The sequence below is a fragment of the Oryctolagus cuniculus genome, chromosome 5 (genome assembly GCF_051225735.1).
Source record: "Oryctolagus cuniculus isolate XC-2025 breed Fujian yellow rabbit chromosome 5, ASM5122573v1, whole genome shotgun sequence".
NCBI lineage: Eukaryota > Metazoa > Chordata > Mammalia > Lagomorpha > Leporidae > Oryctolagus > Oryctolagus cuniculus.
The window spans coordinates 9,784,341-9,802,091 of NC_142871.1; the positions used below are offsets into that span (position 1 = coordinate 9,784,341).

The following is a 17,751-nucleotide window of genomic DNA, read 5'->3' on the forward strand; positions in this document are numbered from 1 at the left end:
GCGAGTTACAAACATAACAGGAAACACACACATTAGCCCAGCTGGTATTTGTGGAAATACCACAGCTAGAAAGGGGTCCAAGCCCAAGTCACGGAGGCCAGAGGGCCGGTAGAACCTGGTAGAACCTGGGTCACTGTCCAAGGGCCCCCAGGCCAGGAGTCTGGCACTGCCACCTGGCCCTACCTGGGCACCCACTTTGGTCAGGAGAACTCATATAACAACACTCCCAGGCTCTCTTCTATGCTGTCAATCAAATCAAACTTCAAACAGCTCCACCCACAAAGCCTGAGAAAGTGACCAAGGCAACAGACAGTTCAGGCCAAGCCCTGCTGGGCTCCAAGGCCACCTCGCCGACTCAAAGCAAACTCCAGGCAGACCCAGCAGCTGGGAGAACCCTTCCCGCCTGAAGCTCAAGGTAATTTGGGGGTCACTAATTAGCTTAATTAAATCTCAGTCCATCTTCCCCACCCACAACGCCCCACCCTGCTGCGGGTTCCCAGCAAACTGAAAGGTCCCCCCCCCCACACACACACCCAGGTGCACACACAGGGACACTCTGGCAGCCTGTCCCCAGGGTGTTTGGAGAGCGGTGAACTTTGGAGCACTGACACGCACTCTGTAAACAGACGGAATCCATTAGCTGTGGCCCAGGTCCTGCACCTGGGCCACCCCAGGTCCACAAGAGACAGGGAAAGACAGCAAGCAGGTCCAGTGCACGCGGGAGAAGACGCTGAATGCCACCTTCGGATCGTGGGCAAGGGGAGCCGCTCCGGCCACAGCTTTCCGCCGACGCCGCCGGAGAAGCCCGCGCCACCCATCGAGGGAGCTTTCCAAGAATTTCCACAAAGACCTTTGGAAGGGCTGCGGGGATGTTTGACTTTGCTGCCTCCACAATTCCTGCTCTTACTGAGCCACATAAAAGATTCTCCACTCAATTCTTTAAAAAGCCGGATTTTGGAATTGTTCCTTGCACCACTCCTGCTGGCAGGAGACCACGGGTGGAGGCCCCAGGAGGACAGGAGGGAACTGGTGAGAGTGGGCAGCCAGGGACTGTCCTTGGGGTGCAGCCAGCTAAGCTGCCGCTTGCCACGCTGGCATCCCATGTCAGAGTGCCAGCTCCAGTCCTGGCTACTCGGCTTCCAATCCAGCCTCCTGCTAATGCGCCTGCGAACACAGCGGATGATGGCCCAGGTACTTGGGCCCCTGGAACCCAGGTGGGAGACCAGTTCCTGGCCCAGCCACAGCCAGAGCCGTCATCCGGGAAGTGAACTAGCAGATGGAATCTCTCTCTCCTTCTCCCTTTCTGGCACTCTGCCTTTCAGATAAATAAGGATTTCAACATTCAATCGATCATGGATCACCAGTTTTTCCTAAAATCGCAAGCCGGCTCGGGACACGTGAAGGAGTAGCTGAGTGCCTCTGGGAGAGGCATGCTTCCAGCTTACGGCTGACCTCAATCTGCAGCAAGAGCCGCAGTGCGCAGCCGGGCAGAGGCTGCAACAGCCCACAGCCTGCCTTGGGCTCCCAGGCCAGCCACAGTGGAAAGGGTGAGAGGTGAGAGGTGAGAGGTGAGAGGTCACGGTCAGGCCTCCAGCTCTGCAGGCTGCCACAGTGTAAAGAGAGATTGCAACCTTCTAGACACAAAAGCATTCATTCCTAACCTTGTCAGGGAAAGGAAAGTAACAAAGTTAGCTTTTTGTAACACACATGGGAGCCTTAGGCTCAAAGCCATTCTATCCAATAATGTGAAATGTAGGACATTCTCTGATAGCAGAAGGCTTCCTGTGAGATTCCTTCTCTGGACCAGCAATGCCATCAAGTGTTATAGCTGCTTTTGAAAAGTAAGCTTCATGGAAGAGAAAAAAAAATTCGGCCTGAGTTCTACAGAAAGACAAACGCTGGGTTAGGCGCCAGCACTTGAGCCAAAGGCACGCCAGCTCCTCTCGCTGCGTCCTGTTCTGGGAGCCGGTGCCCAGCAACATCGCCGTGTCAGCGCAGGCTCCATTTCCTAATGGAACACAGGCATTATATTACTTTCATTAATCATTTCAGAATCTCCACTTCTGAACATCTACAGTCTTTTTTTTTTTTTTCCAAGGGACTTCCAATGTGCACGGAATGCTGCTGTAATCCCCAGGGCACTTGCACGTCTTGGGTGAAGCCCCAGTTTCGAGCCGTGAAATTCATCTCTGTTCTGATAAACGCGGTATGAAGCAGCGACGGCTAAACGGGAGTGGAAAGTTCTGTGGTTTCCCTGCAGGGCCACGCCAAATGCCCAAACTTGGACTTTCAAGAGGGAGCACGAATTGGAATAATCTGATAATAACTTAATCCACAGCTCTCCGCACACTTTTGAGGCTGGGAATACTGGAGACATTGTTTCCGTGGCCAAGTGGCTGAAAACCAGCCAGGTCCCCGTGCGTGCGCGCCCCCAAGGGTCCAGGAAGACGGGGGCCGGTCCTTCCAAGCGCCTTACCCTGGCTGGAGTCACCGCACAGAAGCGGGAAAATACCAGCCTGCCCCGTTCCCAGTGTCCCGGTCCAAAGCGCCAACAGTCGGCCCCGATGTCCTGTTCCCAGTGTCCCGGTCCAAAGCGCCAACAGTCGGCCCCGATGTCCTGGCTTTTCTCCCACCGGGGCCGTCCTCATGAGCGTCAGCCCCCAAACCAGGGAGGCGGGGACACGAGGGAGGCAGGCAGGCCGTGCCAGGCCGGGCCGGCACACGTCCGGTGGCCCCGCACATCTGCGACATGGGCACAGTAACAGCTCCTCCGTGGAACTACAAACTCGCGAGCGGGACGCACAGCGCTGCCCCAAGGCTTCCGCAGCCCGCAGGTGACCCGCACCGACGCCGCCTCCCCGCACGCCCCCGAAGCGGGACCTGGGCTGCCAGCCCCGCACGCAGCAGCGCCCGCGCCCCTCGCCCACGTTTCCACGCCAGGCAGCGGCCCCTCGGAGCGCATGGCTCCAATGATCGTCCCCGTCTCCTCGGGGCTGGCGCCCGCGCGCGAGCCCACCCCAGGCAGTGGCCACTCACAAGCGTACAGGAAACCGCGCCAGGCGCAGGGTCGCCGGCTCCCAAGTCCTCCCACCCGGGGCGCTCAGGGCAGCGCCTCGCGCCCCGGACCCCGGCGGGACACAGCCCCGCGCGAGCGCCGCCAGGGCTAGGGACGCGCCGGTGCCCTCGGGGCCCGCACTCACCCAGCGTGGCCACCGTGCCCGCCTCGAAGAGCAAGCCGTCATCGCGGCCGCGCGCCTCCAGCAGGACGCTGCTGTCCCCCGCCGCCGCCTCCAGCCGCCCGAGCAGCCGCAGCCCCTTGCTCAGGGCCATGGGCGCCGGGAGCCGGCGCGCCCGCCACTTCCAGGACTTTCACTCTGCGCCGCCGCCGCCGCCGCCGCCGCCCGCCCGGCTCCTCCCGCGCCGCCCGGGGCAGGTGAGGCCGCTCCCCAGGGCGCCGCGCTCCCCCCAGCGGCGAGGCAGCCGCGTGCGGCCCGGCGTGGGCTCCGCGCGCCCGGGCTCGCGGCGGAGTCGGGCCCGGCCCGGCGGGGAGGGTCCTCGGCGGCCGGCGGCGGGCGGGGGACGTGCCGCACATTCCTCGGCGCGGAGGAGGCCGCCTCGCGCGGGGCGTGCCCGGACGCCCGCGGCCTTATATGGGCAGCCCCGGGCCCGCGTCTGCTCCAGGGACCCCGACCCCGGGCGGCGCGCGGACGCGGGACGCCGGCCGTCTCTGCGCCGGAGGGGGTTGCGAGGGGACCTACCCCTCACCTGGCCGAGGCTGAGCGCGCGTGGCCTCGGGCTGTCCCCGGAGGTCCGGCCCGCAGGGAGGCGGGCTTACCCGGAACCACCCTTTGGCTCGCTTTGTGGATGGCCTCAGAGCCCCAGCATCCGGACTCCTCTCGCACCCACCGTGCTGCGCCCAGGAGAAAACTGTGGGCGAAGCCCAGGGGTGTGGGGTGCTTGTCGGAGAAGGGGTTGAGCCCCCAGCGCCAAGGGGACATGGTGATGTCCTTGCTGACCTCGGGGGCAGTGGCTGGCGAGGCGCATCTTCAGGGCACAGCGCCTCGGCTGCAATGGGAACAGCAAAGGCAGGGATTCCCGCCCCCCAAGTTCCTCTCTGATGTGGGGTGTCCACCGGGTGTGCGGCCCCGGGCTGACAGAGCAGCCTACCCCCCCCCCCCACAACAGTGCCCATTAATGGCGCAGATTGGCCTTTGACCCCATTTCCCTTTTCTGCCCAAAGCTCCCTTCCTCCAGGAAGCCTCCCTGGCTGGCATGCTGAAGGCCCACAGAACACTGCTGATGCAGTTTATACAAGTGCGCCCTGCCCTGCGCCTCACTGGCTTCTATGTTGTCCGAGAGCTGTGTGTGCATTTCTTTTCCGGTGGCCCCGTTTCACAAACGAGTAAGGTCTGGGGGAACGGACAGAGACTTGTATTTGTGTCCTCTCTCCGCGTCCCCTAGTGGAAGCCCTGCCCAGAGCACGCTGTCCCTTAGTTTTCCTGCCACCTCTTGAACTTTTCAATGCATTCTAAGACACTGTCACTTCTGCAATGAGCCATTGCTTTATGTAGCGTTCAGAAAAACCCACTTTCTTTTTAAAGATTTATTTATTTATTTGAAAGAGTTACACAGAGAAGGAGAGGCAGAAAAAGAGAGAGAGAGAGAGAGAGAGAGAGGTCTTCCACTACTGGTTCACTCCCCAACTGGCCACAACGGCCAGAGCTGCGCCGATCCGAAACCAGGAGCCAGGAGCTTCTCCCACGTGGGGCAGGGGCCCAGCGCCCCAACCCCGTGCCCACAGGCAAAGAAGGGCCTGGTGAGGACGCAGCAGAAGGCAGGCAGACACAGGCCAGGAAGAGCCCCTCCCAGGAGCCCTGTCAGTCAGCATTTTGGCCTTGGCCTTGGCCTTGGCCTTGCAGGCCGGTAAGGTAACCGGGAGAAACACGTTTCTGTGTTGAAGCCGCCCAGCCTATGGTATTTTGTCATGGCAGCCCTGGCAGGCAACGACAGGGGAACTTTGACAAAACAGAAGTCGGGTTGGGTGCACTGGGGGCGGAAAGGGCAGGAAGGGCCAGAGAAGCCCCAGTGTGTGACAAAGGGACGGCGGCCACGGAGGCAGGAGGAGCAGCTTCAGGTTGTGCAGGGTTGAAGGGGGGAGGGGTAGGCCAGACAGTGGGAGAGAACTGGGCGGGAGGGGCTGGAGGCGCCGCCGGCAGCTCCCTGGAGGGTGGGGGCACGGGTGGGGCTGGGGGCTGGCAAGAGGAAAAGAAGTCGTTGGGGGCGTGGGGTGCCGAGCTCCGGGCTGCCCCGAGTGGGCAGAGGTTTCAGACCCTCAGGATGCGGGCTCGGGAGGCAGCTCTGGTTTGCTGGGAAGGCAGCGGGGGACCTGTGAGTCACCAGCAGTTTTACTGCTGGGTTGGGCCAGAAAGCCAGCTCGAAAGGATAAGGAAGACAGGCAGGCAGGAAGTGCAGCGTGCTGGCCCAGACCTCAGAGCCGCAGAGAGAGCGAGCGAGAGAGCCAGTGTGCAGAGGAGAGAGCTCCAGGCGCCTGGGGGGGTTGGGGTGGAGGGCGGGGGCAGGAGGCAGAGGGACAAGGCCACACCATCCACCCAGGGCCTGGCCCTGGTGAGCCCCGAGTGTGCAGAGGGGAGAGCTCCAGGCCCGGGGGGGGGGGGGGGCAGGAAGGAGGCAGAGGGACAGGGGGACAAGGCCACACCATCCCCCCAGGGCCTGGCCCTGGTGAGCCCTGGTCAGCAAGGAAGGGTGGGGAGGGGGCCCGAGGAGTGCAGGGGGCCCAGAACCGCTGGCCATGAGCAGACAAAGGAATCCCAGCCTGCGCCTCTCCCGTATCCCAGGTCTGCCGATAGGTTCCCTGTGACCTGGATTCTGAGCTGGGATTGGCCTCCAGCAGGCGCCCCGGCTGAGGGAGGGGCAGGGAGGAGCCCAGAGAAGCTGGACTGGGGTGGCTCCCAGGGTGACCTGGGCACAGGGCCCAGTCACTGCCTGTTTGGAGGGTGTGGCCTGAGCCAACGCTCAGAGGTGGGGTCCGGCCAGAACCCAGCCCCCAGCCCCTCCCCCCACCATCATCCCCTGGTGTCTGTCGCCTCCGGTGGGGTGGGACCTAGTTGCTCTCTTGTCACCTGGTAGCCAGAGTGACACTGACACCGTCAGTCTGCTGAGCACCCCGCACAGCTCACTCAGTGCCAGTGCCGGTCGTGGCCACCTGCCTGTCACCCGGTGGGCCTTCCTCAGCACCCCTGCAGGTACCCGAGGGGCTGCCTCTCCCCCTCCTCCAGGGCCGTCTTCCTGGGGAGGCCACCCAGAAGGGGTTGAGCCCCCAATGCTCATGTAGCTAGGGGCCGCACGGTGTCTCCCCCAAATCCAGGGACCGAAGCCCTAACCCGCAGTGCTGCAGAGGGCGACTGTCCTTAGACATGGGGACTTGAAGGCGGTCACGAGACACGACAGTGTCCTCATGAGCCCGGGGGGCTCTGGAGACACAGGCAGGCCCCGGGACAGACCCACCTGCCCACGCCGGGACCCGACTTCAGCTTCCAGAAGTGCAAGGCCACAGTTCAGTTACTCCTGCCACCGTGTCCCCTGCTGATTTACCACCGTCCTTGGCACCTAGCTGCCTCTAACATAGTAAAGAGCAGGCGCCTTTGTCCTGCTTGTCACCCGTTTCTGGCTGTGAGAGCTGCTCCCGCGTGGGGCTTTAGCGTTCTGTGTTCTCTCGTTTGCTCCCCGTGGATCCTGGTGCCGAGGACAGCACCCACTACACAGTCAGCACACACAAGCCCACCTGCACCTGTGGGCGAAGGGAGACTTCACATTTATGGTTGTTACCACTCCAGGCATCTCACGCTGGTGATGAGCGGATAGACTCGGTGCTTACAGGGAGCACCTGCTATGATCCAGCTTTGCCCTGAATGACAGGGAAAGAGCAGGAAAGGAAGCAGCCCAAAGCCCCTGCCTCAGAGCAGAAGCCACACAGAGAAAATGCATGATGTGTAGGGGCGGGGCTGGGGCCAGGGACCAGCAGGGGAAGGGGCAGACAGAGGCTGTGGGGCAGTGACAGGGTTTTGTCTTGTATATTTTCACTGACTTGAAAGGCAGAGTGACAGAGAGAGAGAGAGAGAGAGAGAGAGAGAGAGAGAGAGATCTTTCATCTGCTGGTTCACTCCCCAAATGCCCTCCAAAGCTGGGGCTGGGCCAGGCTGAAGCAGGAGCCAGGAGCTCCATCCGGGTCTCCGACGTGGATGGCAGGGACCCAGGTATTTGAGCGATCATCCCCTGCTGCCTCCCAGGGTGCACATGAGCAGGAGGCTGGAATTGAAGGAATTGAATCTGTTTGGTGTGTGTGTGTTTTTTTTTTTGTTTTTTTTTTTTTTTTTTTTTTTTTTTTTGCAGAGTGGACAGTGAGAGAGAGACAGAGAGAAAGGTCTTCCTTCTGCCATTGGTTCACCCTCCAATGGCCGCCACGGCCAGTGCATCGTGCTGATCCGAAGGCAGGAGCCAGGTGCTTCTCCTGGTCTCCCATGGGGTGCAGGGCCCAAGCACTTGGGCCATCCTCCACTGCACTCCCGGGCCACAGCAGAGGGCTGGCCTGGAAGAGGGGTAACCAGGACAGAATCCGGCGCCCCGACCGGGACTAGAACCTGGTGTGCTGGTGCCACAGGCGGAGGATTAGCCTAGTGAGCCACGGCGCCGGCCTTGGAATTGACTCCGATACAGAATCGCCCACAGCCCCACTCGCTGTGCCACATGGCTCCTAGAGATGTCACGGTGGGAGACAGTGTCCTGGTTAGGGGCCAGGGCCTGTGAGGGTCTTCGGGAAGGGCAGTCCTGGTGCCTGCAGGGAACAGCCAGGACCAGGATCCACTGGGAGAGGGGCCGGAGGAGACAGGGGCCATGCCGTGGGAGCCGGGATGACTTTGCCACTAGGCTGAGTAACAGGAGCAGAGGGCAGCGTGCCCAGAGTCTCCTTTAAGTGGCTGCATTGAAACCTGGGCACTTGGGCAGAGGGAGGGAGAACAGGTAAGAGCAGGTAGCAGGTTGGCCCCAGGGCAGTGGGCGGAGTGGGTGACCGGTGTGTTCTGGATGGGTGTTTGAAGGGTGAGTCAACAGGACTGGCTGGCAGCGCAGATGTGGGGTGTGGGAGGGAGACAGGTGTTTGGTGACCCTGAGATTCTGGCCTGAGCTTGTCCAAAGCTTGTCACCGCCAACCACTGAGCTGCGCAGGTGGCTGGCGAGGGTGGAGGGTTGGCGCGTATCACAGGTGCTGAGCGGACCTGCGGTTATGCAGCCCGGAATGCAAGGACGAGGTGTGGGCAGAGGGGTGCACACGGAGGTCCTCGGTGTCCAGCATAAATGTGGGAGGTCATGACACGTGTGCAAGATCAACCTGCAAACAAGAGCGCCAGAAGCCCCGCTGGTGACAGTTCACACGGCCGTAACAGCAGAGCTCTGGGAGCTGATGCGTCCATTGCCGACGGGTTCAATTTTGCTGAGTCATGCTGACCAGGACACCAAGCTCACATTTTGTGTGTCATCGATGATGACCACCAGCGCTGCCGAGAAGTCAAGGTGAGTTAGGTTTTACTCACTCGACTATGAGTGGGTGCCTTGGGGTACACGTGTAGCTGCACTGTGTGTGTGTAGCTGCACATGTGTGTTTCTCTAATATCAGCACGGAGATGGGATTTAAAGGTCTGAGCCGGAGCGGGTCCCCAGGAGCCGACCTTAGGTCACCAGGGACGGGGCTGAGCCCAGCAGCCCGGGGGAGGCAGCGTGCACGCACAGGAGCTGTCAAGGACGGGCCGTGGTCACTGATGCTCCGCAGGGGACAAGGGCTGTGAACTGTCCTCAGGGTTTAGCCGCGTGGAGGTCACTGCTGCCCGTATGGGAGGAGGCTGGGTGTGGGTGCTGTGCCTTCCTGAGGGTCTGCTTCTGCCCTCGTGAGCCTCCACATACAAAGATCTGTCCCGACAATGAAAAGCATGTGGCCAACCTGACACGGGGGTCCTGAGCCGCCTGGGCATTGCTGGGCCAACGAGTGCAGCTTCCTTCCCAGCCCTGCCCCCGCCCGCGACGCTGCCCCCAGCGCCCTGGGTTTTCCAGCTTCCCCACTTCTGAGATGTGAGGACGGGTGGCAGGCTGCGCTCCCGGGGTGCAGCCTTAGGGAGATGAGACACAAGGCGCTCTGGGCTTCCCTTAAAGGGGACTCCTTCAGTACGACCAATGAGGACTCCGTTTCTATACCGCAGAAATACGCCTCCCTCGGGCCACACCCTCCCTCTGGGGCTCAGGCAGTCGGACCGCTGTGAGCCAACCCCTCATCAGCTTCAGCGGGAAAAGGTTTACCGGGTCTCTGTGCTTCATGACTGGTTTTTAATTTTTAAAAATTTTTAAAGATTCATTTAATTGATAGGCAGAGTTACAGAGAGAAAAGAAAAGGGCGGGGGGGAGAGTGAGAGAGAGGTCTACCCTTTACTGGTTCACCCCACCACAGCCGAATGGCCAGGGCTAGGCCAGGCAGAAAAGAACCAGGAACCCCATCCAGGTCTCCTAAGTGAGTGGCAGACGCCCCAGCATATGGGAGCTGGACTGGAAGGGCAGCAGCCAGGACTCGAACTGGTGCCCACATGGGATGCCAGCATTATGGGCAAGAGCTTAACCCACTGCACCACAATGCCAGCCCCTTATTATTATTATTATTTGACATGTATTTAATTATTTTTGTCTACTTGAAAGGCGTATGTACAGAGATAGACAGAGGTAGGGAGAGAGAAAGAGGGAGAGAGAAACTCTTTTGTTCACTGGTTCATTCTAAAATGCCCACAACAGCCAGGGCTGATCCAGGCTGAAGCCAGGAGCCCAGAACCCTGTCCGAGTCTCCCACAAAGGGGGCAAGAACCCAGTTACTGGGCCGTCATTTGTTGCCTCCAAGAGTCTCAGCAGGGAGACAGACCAGAAGCGGAGCAGCTGGGACCCGGATATGAGACAAGGCTCCCAAGCAGTGGCTTCACTGGTCTGCTGTAACAGCTGCCCCTCTGGCCCTCACTGAAAAATCATGGCTTTTCAAGGTTCTTTCCAGTAGAAATATTCCACTACTGGTAACATCACTGTGGGTATTAGTGTTTAAGGCAGACACCCCCAATGCTCTTATTAACTAACGCATTTGTTCACCCGAATTGCACCCTCCAACGGATTTTTTTTTTTTAGATTTATTTATTTATTTGAAAGAGTCACACACAGAGAGAAGGAGAGGCACAGAGAGAGAGAAAGAGAGAGAAAGGTCTCCCACCCACTGGTTCACTCCTCAGATGGCCGCAGTGGCTGGAGCTGAGCCGATCTGAAGCCAGGAGCCAGGAGCTTCTTCCGGGTCTCCTATGCGGGTGCAGGGGCCCAAGGACTCGGGCCATCTTCCATTGCTCTCCCAGGCCACAGCAGAGAGCTGGATCGGGAGTGGGGCAGCCAGGACTTGAACCTGCGCCCATATGGGATGCCAGCACTGCAGGTGGTGGCTTTACCTGCTACGCCACAGCGCCGGCCCCCAGTGGATGTTTAGTAGCCCCTCACCTCTGAATCCTTCGGGTTTCCAGGGCCTCTGAATAGCATAGCACACTGGCCTTGTTTTTATTGAATGGTCATTATTTAATAATAACAATATTATTAGTGTTTATGGCTGCCTTCCTGCAGTGTGGGAGGCATGCACTGTGCATGGACAGCAGGGCCGGAACCCTGGACCCATCTGCCCTGCCATGCCCGGTGGCCGAGCGGCCACTCGGCTCTTTCGAACCTCAGATTCTCACCGTCTCCAGGAGCTGCCCTGGGGCCGGGTGGGAGACCGAATCCCAAGTGGACACTGGGTACGTGGCCCTCAGCTGACCATGCTGTGGTCTCTCGGTGCTGAGCCCAAAATCCAATAGGGAGCCCACTGCACCGGAAGAACAGCGACGGCAGTCCTGGGCTGGGCTGGCGCCACCGTCGGACAAGCAGGAGGAGGCAGCAGGGGCTGCCCGTCCTGGGGCTGGGGCTGGCTGTCCCCGCCGGCGCCCCCGCCGGGGGGAGTGAAGCTGGGGCCGCCTGGCTGGCTGCCGGGGGCCAGCTGCTCGCAGGCACCTGCGGCTGTGTTTGAAGTCCTGCTGCCTGCCAGCATCCGTGCCCACCTGCAGGGCTGGCCCAGCGGCCCTGTGTTTACGCACAGGTTCACAGCTGCCAGGCCGGGGCACTCGGGGCTGAAATTGCTTGGAAGATGGCACCAGAGCCGGCCCTGGGCGCAAGTGACCGCCCTCGGAGCCTGGCGGCAGCCCAGGGATGTACTCAGCACCTGCGGGCCCTGGCCTCCCCCTGCCCTGGCGCCTGCTTGGCCTCTGGTCCAGTCCCCAAAGCTCACACACCTGGTGGTGGCGTGGGTGGACACAGAGCCTGTGGGATCTGGGGACGTTTTATTCCCTTTTAGGGCGAGACCAAGCTCCCACACAGGGGCGCCAGCCTGCCAGTCGGCCTCAGGCTGCAGCCCCACGCTGAGGCTGGAAAAACACACCTGTCCCAGGTGCATGGCTTTGGCTAGGAGGAACAGAAAGCAGAACAAAATCTTTTCAATGAACAAGACGTCTTGAGACAGGCTTCTGGAGCTGGGACAGCCGCTCAACCAAGCCATCCACAACCCAGGCACGTTCTCTTCCCCCTCATGGTCAGCAGGTTGGCTTGTTGTCTCGTGATCGCGAAATCGCTGCTTCAGCTCCAGGCATCATGCTGATATTTAAGGTGAAAAGAAGAGAGAAATTCGGCCGGCGCCGCGGCTCACTAGGCTAATCCTCCGCCTAGCGGCGCCGGCACACCGGGTTCTGGTCCCGGTTGGGGCGCCGGATTCTGTCCCGGTTGCCCCTCTTCCAGGCCAGCCCTCTGCTGTGGCCAGGGAGTGCAGTGGAGGATGGCCCAGGTGCTTGGGCCCTGCACCCCATGGGAGACCAGGAAAGGCACCTGGCTCCTGGCTCCTGCCATCGGATCAGCGCGGTGCGCCTGCCGCAGCGCGCCGGCCGCGGCGGCCATTGGAGGGTGAACCAACGGCAAGGGAAGACCTTTCTCTCTGTCTCTCTCTCTCACTGTCCACTCTGCCTGTCAAAAAAATAAAAAAAAAATAAAAAAATAAAAAAAAGAAGAGAGAAATTCAAGCCAGCTCCCAGCAAATTCCCACGTGTGGCTCCTGGTGCAAAACGGTGTCTCCCGGCCTCCGTTGGCTACAGGGCAGACTTTTCTAGTCTTTTCAGTGGAGATGGACAAGCAAGGAAGAGTCGGGTTAGGCATGAATGAGTTTTGGGGTCACATGACCAGCAGTGCTGCCCCGTCTCTTTTAGCGCGAAGCTTAACACTGCCCTAGGGGCTTGGTTAGAAACCCTCCTCCGAGCTGCTAACAGGCACTTTGGTTCTTCCGCTTGGCATTTCTTTCTTCCCAGTGCTGGTGACGTGGCCAGGACAGGGGTGTCCCCCGCCCCACTCAGGACGCGGACGCCGGCGCCCCCGCCTCTCTGACCTCGTCCTCGGAGAGCGGCCAGGGTGGTTTCCCAGGTTTGCTGAGTGAGCGCGGGCTGCAGGTGTGCTGTGGCCGTGGAGGGATTCCCGCAGGAAGTGGGCGAGCAGGCGGCCTGGGAACTACGCCAGCCCTGCCACGCGCTGAGCTACGTGGCTGTGTGAGCGCAGATCCCTGGAAGAGGTAGCGAAGCGGCAGCCAAAGTGGGCGGGCGGAGGGACAGAGGAAGCGAGGGGCTGGGCTCCTGTCCATCCCGAGTCCCGCCGTCCCGCCTCCTCCAGCTTCTTCCAGGAGCCCCTGTGCAAACAGGCGCTCAGTCTAGTTCTCAGCAAGCACACCGTTTCCATTAGCAGGGCTAGAGTGCCTGCTCCACTTCCGTCCAGCTTCCGGCTAGTGCACACCCTGGGGGTGCTTGGGTCCCTGATTTCCTGGCCCCTGGTTTCACCCTGGCCCAGCCCTGGCCCAGCCCTGGCCCAGCCCTGGCTGTTGGGGACATTTCGGGGAGTGAACCAGTGGATGCAGGATCTCTCTCTCTGCCTTTCAAATAAATAAAAATTCTAAGTACCTCCGAAGGTGATTGGAAAACAAAGACATGGCCAGTGACAGGAGGACTGCATAGCCAAGGTCACGCAGCCAAGCAGGACCAGCAGAACCAGTGTCCAGGCCTCCTCTCCAGGCGCACTGACCCCACCACGAGGGCGCCACCCCCACCTCTTAGCAGCATCACCTCGGGGTTGTGGTTGCAGCCCGTGGACCTACTGTGCGCATGCGTGTGGGACTCTTGCTCAGGACACAACCACCAAAGAGCAACAGACAGGCGGGCATCTAGTGGTCAAGGTGCTGCTACCCATTTCAGAGCGCTGGGTCAGCGTCTGCCTCCTGCTCCCGCAGTCCCTGGGAGGAGGCAGGGAGGGCTTGAGAAATTGGGTCCCTGAGCCCAGATGGGGGACTTGGATTGGCTCCTGGCTTTGACCGTGGCCCAGCCCCAGCCCCAGCCGTCGCAGGCAATTGTGGAGTGAACCTGTGCGTGGGAGCTCTCTGGGTCTCTGTCTCTCCAATAAATAATTGCACAAGTCACTAGGCAGGCCAGACAATTCCCAGGGAAGGAAGGCTGGAAATGGGCCACATAAATGGGTCAGCAGGCAGAGCGCAAAGACGTGTGGATGCAGGGTGTGTGGCAGGACCCACAGGAAGGGTGCGGGCAGTCCTGACGTTACACCGAGAGACCGCCCGGTCCACCCCAAATTGGAGGTACACTCCTAGCAAGCAGCTGTCTTCCTCGTCTCCCGTCTGTGACAGACCGATTGCACGAAGGCAGAGTCAGAAACCTCGGTCCTCCCGGTCCCAGGCCCATCACGCAGCTCTCCCAGGCTGTCTTCTGAGTTCCCGCAGTTTGAGCTCTTAGCTGACTACAGGGGTTCTGAACGCGCAATAGGAAGACAGTGGAGAGGTGCTAGGCTGGGGGGGAGGGGGAACCTGGGACTGACCCAGGTCCGGCTGGCGTGGACGCCACCCCTGGGCAGCCCGCTCAACTGTCACCTGCCTTCCTGGGAGCTGCGGCTGAGACCTGGATGCAGGCACCTCGTGTGCAGAGGTGGGGCTTTGGGAAAAGGCAGAATCGGGGCCAGCGCTGTGGTGCAGTAGGTTAATCCTCCGCCTGAAGCACCGGCATCCCATATGGGCGCCGGTTCTAGTCCCGGCTGCTCCTCTTCCAATCCAGCTCTCTGCTGTGGCCTGGGAAAGCAGATGACCCCAAGTCCTTGAGCCCCTGCACCCACATGGGAGACCGGGAAGAAGCTCCTGGCTCCTGGCTTTGGATCGGCGCAGCTCTGGCCATTGCAGCCAATTGGAGAGTGAATCATTGGATGGAAGATCTCTCTGTCTCTCCCTCTGTCTCTCTGTCACTGTCTGTAACTCTCTCAAATAAATAATCTTTTTTTAAAAAAAGAAAAGGCAGAATTGTGGGGGTTCTGGCCTTATCGATGGGGCTGGTGGCCAGAGGTCCCCTCTGCCTCGCGAGGACGCATCCATAAGGCACCATCCTTTTCTTGTTTTCTTTTTAAAGATTTACTTATTTGAAAGATGGAGAGACAGACACGTTCCATCCACTGGTTCACTCCCCAGATGGCTGCACTGGCCAAGGCTGGGCCAGGCTGAAGCCAGCGGCAGTGAACTCCATGAGGGACCTTGGGTTTGCACATTCCTGTACTTTTCCATTCTCGTTTTTTAAAAACTTATTTATTTGAAAGAGTTACAGAGAGAGAGGGAGAGGGAGAGAGAGAGCAGTCTTCCATCTGCTCATTCACTACCCGAGTGGCTGCAATGGCCAGAGCAGAGCTGATCTGAAGCCAGGAGCCAGGAGCTCCCTCCAGGTCTCCCACGTGGGTGCAGGGGCCCGAGGACTTGGGCCATCCTCCACTGCTTTCCCAGGCACATTAGCAGGGAGCTGGATCGAAAGTGGAGCAGCTGGAACATGAACCAGACTCAAACTGTGGGCTGGCAAACGTATGAAAACACATGGTGTAGTTATGCAGCCACTAGAGAGCAGGCTTAGGAACGGTTAGCTGGCAGTTGGGAGGCGAGAGCCACGGAAACCTGCGTGCAGAGCCGGAGTGACTGTTACAGCCCGGACAGGACCTGCAGTCGGCTGAGTGCGGCCAGCGTAAGGACTTCCAAACCCCAGCAGCTTCGCGGCCCGTCCTTTGGTGAAGGATCGGAGTTGCCCAAAGTTGGCTGCGCTCTGGGAGACCTGGGGCAGAGGGGCCATCACTCCCCGACCGTCTCCCCACTTGCGAGGACAGTGACAAGGATGACAGGGGAGTGGCGGGGACCTGGCCCTGGCCGCGCCCACTGTGGAGCAGTCAGCGGGTGCAGCCAGCAGGGTAAGGGGGCCACCTCGCCCCAGCTGTGCCTGCACCCGGGGCCATGGCAAAGGCCGGCTCCCACCTTTGAACAGGCAGGGTTGAGACGAGCTGGAGTCTGGGGACACACCCTGCCCTGCCCTCACCTGGACCGTCCCCCATCACTGACGCCAGGCGTGTTGGGCCTGAGCCGCGGCCTGCTCGTCCCTGAGGGTGCAGGGAGGAGGCCAGAGCCCTCGCAGCACCCTTTCCATTCTTGCACTCTGTAGGGGAGAGGCAGGGACTCCCGGGACCTGGTCAAGGTGTGTCTCGCGCCGGCTGTGGCTGCAGAACACCTGAGACTAGGTGATTGACTTTATTATTTATTTAAATCTTTATTTATTTGAAAGGCCAAGTTACACAGAGAGAGGGAGGTAAGAGACAGACAGATCTTCCACCTGCTGGTTCACTCCCCAAGTGGCCACAACAGCCAGAGCTGGGCCAGGCCGAAGCCAGGAGCCAGGAGCTTCATCCGGGTCCACCACATGAGCACAGGGGCCCAAGCACTTGGGCCATCTTCCACTGCTCTCCCAGGCTCATTAGCAGTGGAGCAGCCGGGACTCGAACCAGTGCCTGTATGGGATACTGGCGTTGCCGGTGGTGGCTTAACCCGCCGCGCCACAGCGCCGGCCCTGGGACTGGGTAATTCATAAGGAACGGAAGTTTACTAGGCTCGGTTCTGGAGGCTGGGACGTCCAAGCATGGCGCTGGCATCTGGTGAGGGCCTTCGCGCCGTGACGTCCAGAGCAGATGGCGGGAAGGGGAGATGGAACTGGGCTTTGTAACAAACCCACACTCGCAGTGAACTAACCCGCGCCACGCCGTGAGCCTCACTCCCCAGCACGGCGGCACCGGGGACCAGGTCTCCACCAGCACGGGGGCCTCGGGGTCACACCCAGAGCACAGCAAGGTGACAGATGTGACATGTGGCACCGCAGCCCTTGGCTCCGGACTCACCACCGCACGTCGTCTCATCTCCGTCTCCTCCCTGGCGGCGGGCGCCAGGCCTGTGGAGCCCCTGTGTCCCAGGGCCGGCAGAGGCAAACAGTGTGGCGGTGCACCTGACACGGGGAGAGGGAACCAGTCGGTCCCAGTCGTGCTTGGGTGACCTGGGACCGGCAATCCAGGTCATCGCTGTTTGAATCCTGAAGCAAGCGGACTGAAGAGAAACCCAGAAAACAGGAATTGACAGTAGATGTCACTCCCGCCACGTCCCCAGAGGACGACGGGAGAAATGCCATCTTCAGCAGCCCAGATTTTACCGGGGAAGGCACTGTCCCCAGCCACACGCGCTCACTGAGCTCCTTCCTCCTGCACTGGGCAGCACCCACCGGCCCCAGGCAAATCCATCTGCTGCCGCTGGGCAAGGCTGCCCAACCGTGGCGCTCCTGGCGCTGGGGGCTGCACACTGCGGGATGCCGAGCACCACACCAGACTCCTGCCCACCAAGGACAGCAGCACCTCAAAGCAACTGTCCCTGCACGGGGTCACCTGTCCCCTGTGGCCAGGATCAGCCCTGGCTGAGGGCTGTTGCTTTAAGGAAAATGGACAAGGGGCTCTTCTGTGTGGGCCCAGGCATCTGACCAGGCACGGCCACGGTGCCACCATCACTTCACACCACAGGGCGGTGCTGGCAAACTGGCCCATTTCCAGTTCCACAATCACCGCTCCTCTGGCCAGCCCAGCACCAGGCTCCGCGTGGCGCGCGGATCCCAGGGAGGGAAACGCACACGGATCACTGAACCTGCCACTCGGGGGCTCACCTCCCAGCCAGCAGCTCCCGGGCAGGTGTGAGCTGCCCGTGCTTTCCAGGTTCACGGCCAGCCGCCGTGTCCCGCGTGCCATCTCCTCTGCCAGCCGCCCTGTCCCAGGTGCCCCGCGTCATCTCCTCTGCCGGCCACCGTGTCCCGGGTGCCCCTCGCCATCTCCTGTGCCGGCCGCCGTGTCCCGGGTGCCCCTCGCCATCTCCTGTGCCGGCCGCCGTGTCCCGGGTGCCCCTCGCCATCTCCTGTGCCAGCCGCCGTGTCCCGGGTGCCCGCGTCATCTCCTCTGCATTTTTCTGGCCCCATTCTCATACTGATTAAATCGGTGTCTGGGGGTGACCGGGGGGCCCGGTGTTTGTTACTCAGAACTCGCTGGCTGTGCCATGCTTCCATGCTGACTGCACCGACTCAAGGAACTAAAATTATTCATTCACAGCGAGAGCGAGCTGTTCTGGGGAAAATTCATTAGCTGAACCATTTCTGGCATCTGAAATAAAGAATTATACTCCCCCCCCCCAAGAAAATAAGCACACACACAAAAAGACCAAAACTG

At 60.5% G+C, this 17,751-nt stretch overlaps 1 protein-coding gene across 5 annotated transcripts in view; it reads right to left on the minus strand.

Moving 5' to 3' along the window:
* Nucleotides 1-3,535, minus strand: part of SYNJ2 (synaptojanin 2) — a 91,132-nt gene extending 87,597 nt beyond the window's left edge. For all 5 annotated transcript variants that reach the window (XR_016234453.1, XM_051855211.3, XM_008263731.5 and 2 more), the window contains exon 1: nt 3,201-3,535. Coding sequence is in view for 4 of the 5 variants with exons in the window: in XM_051855211.3 (XP_051711171.3) it covers nt 3,201-3,330 (130 nt within the window). In the remaining variant the exon portion in view is untranslated. The remainder of the gene's footprint in view (nt 1-3,200) is intronic.
* Nucleotides 3,536-17,751: the final 14,216 nt, after the last annotated feature.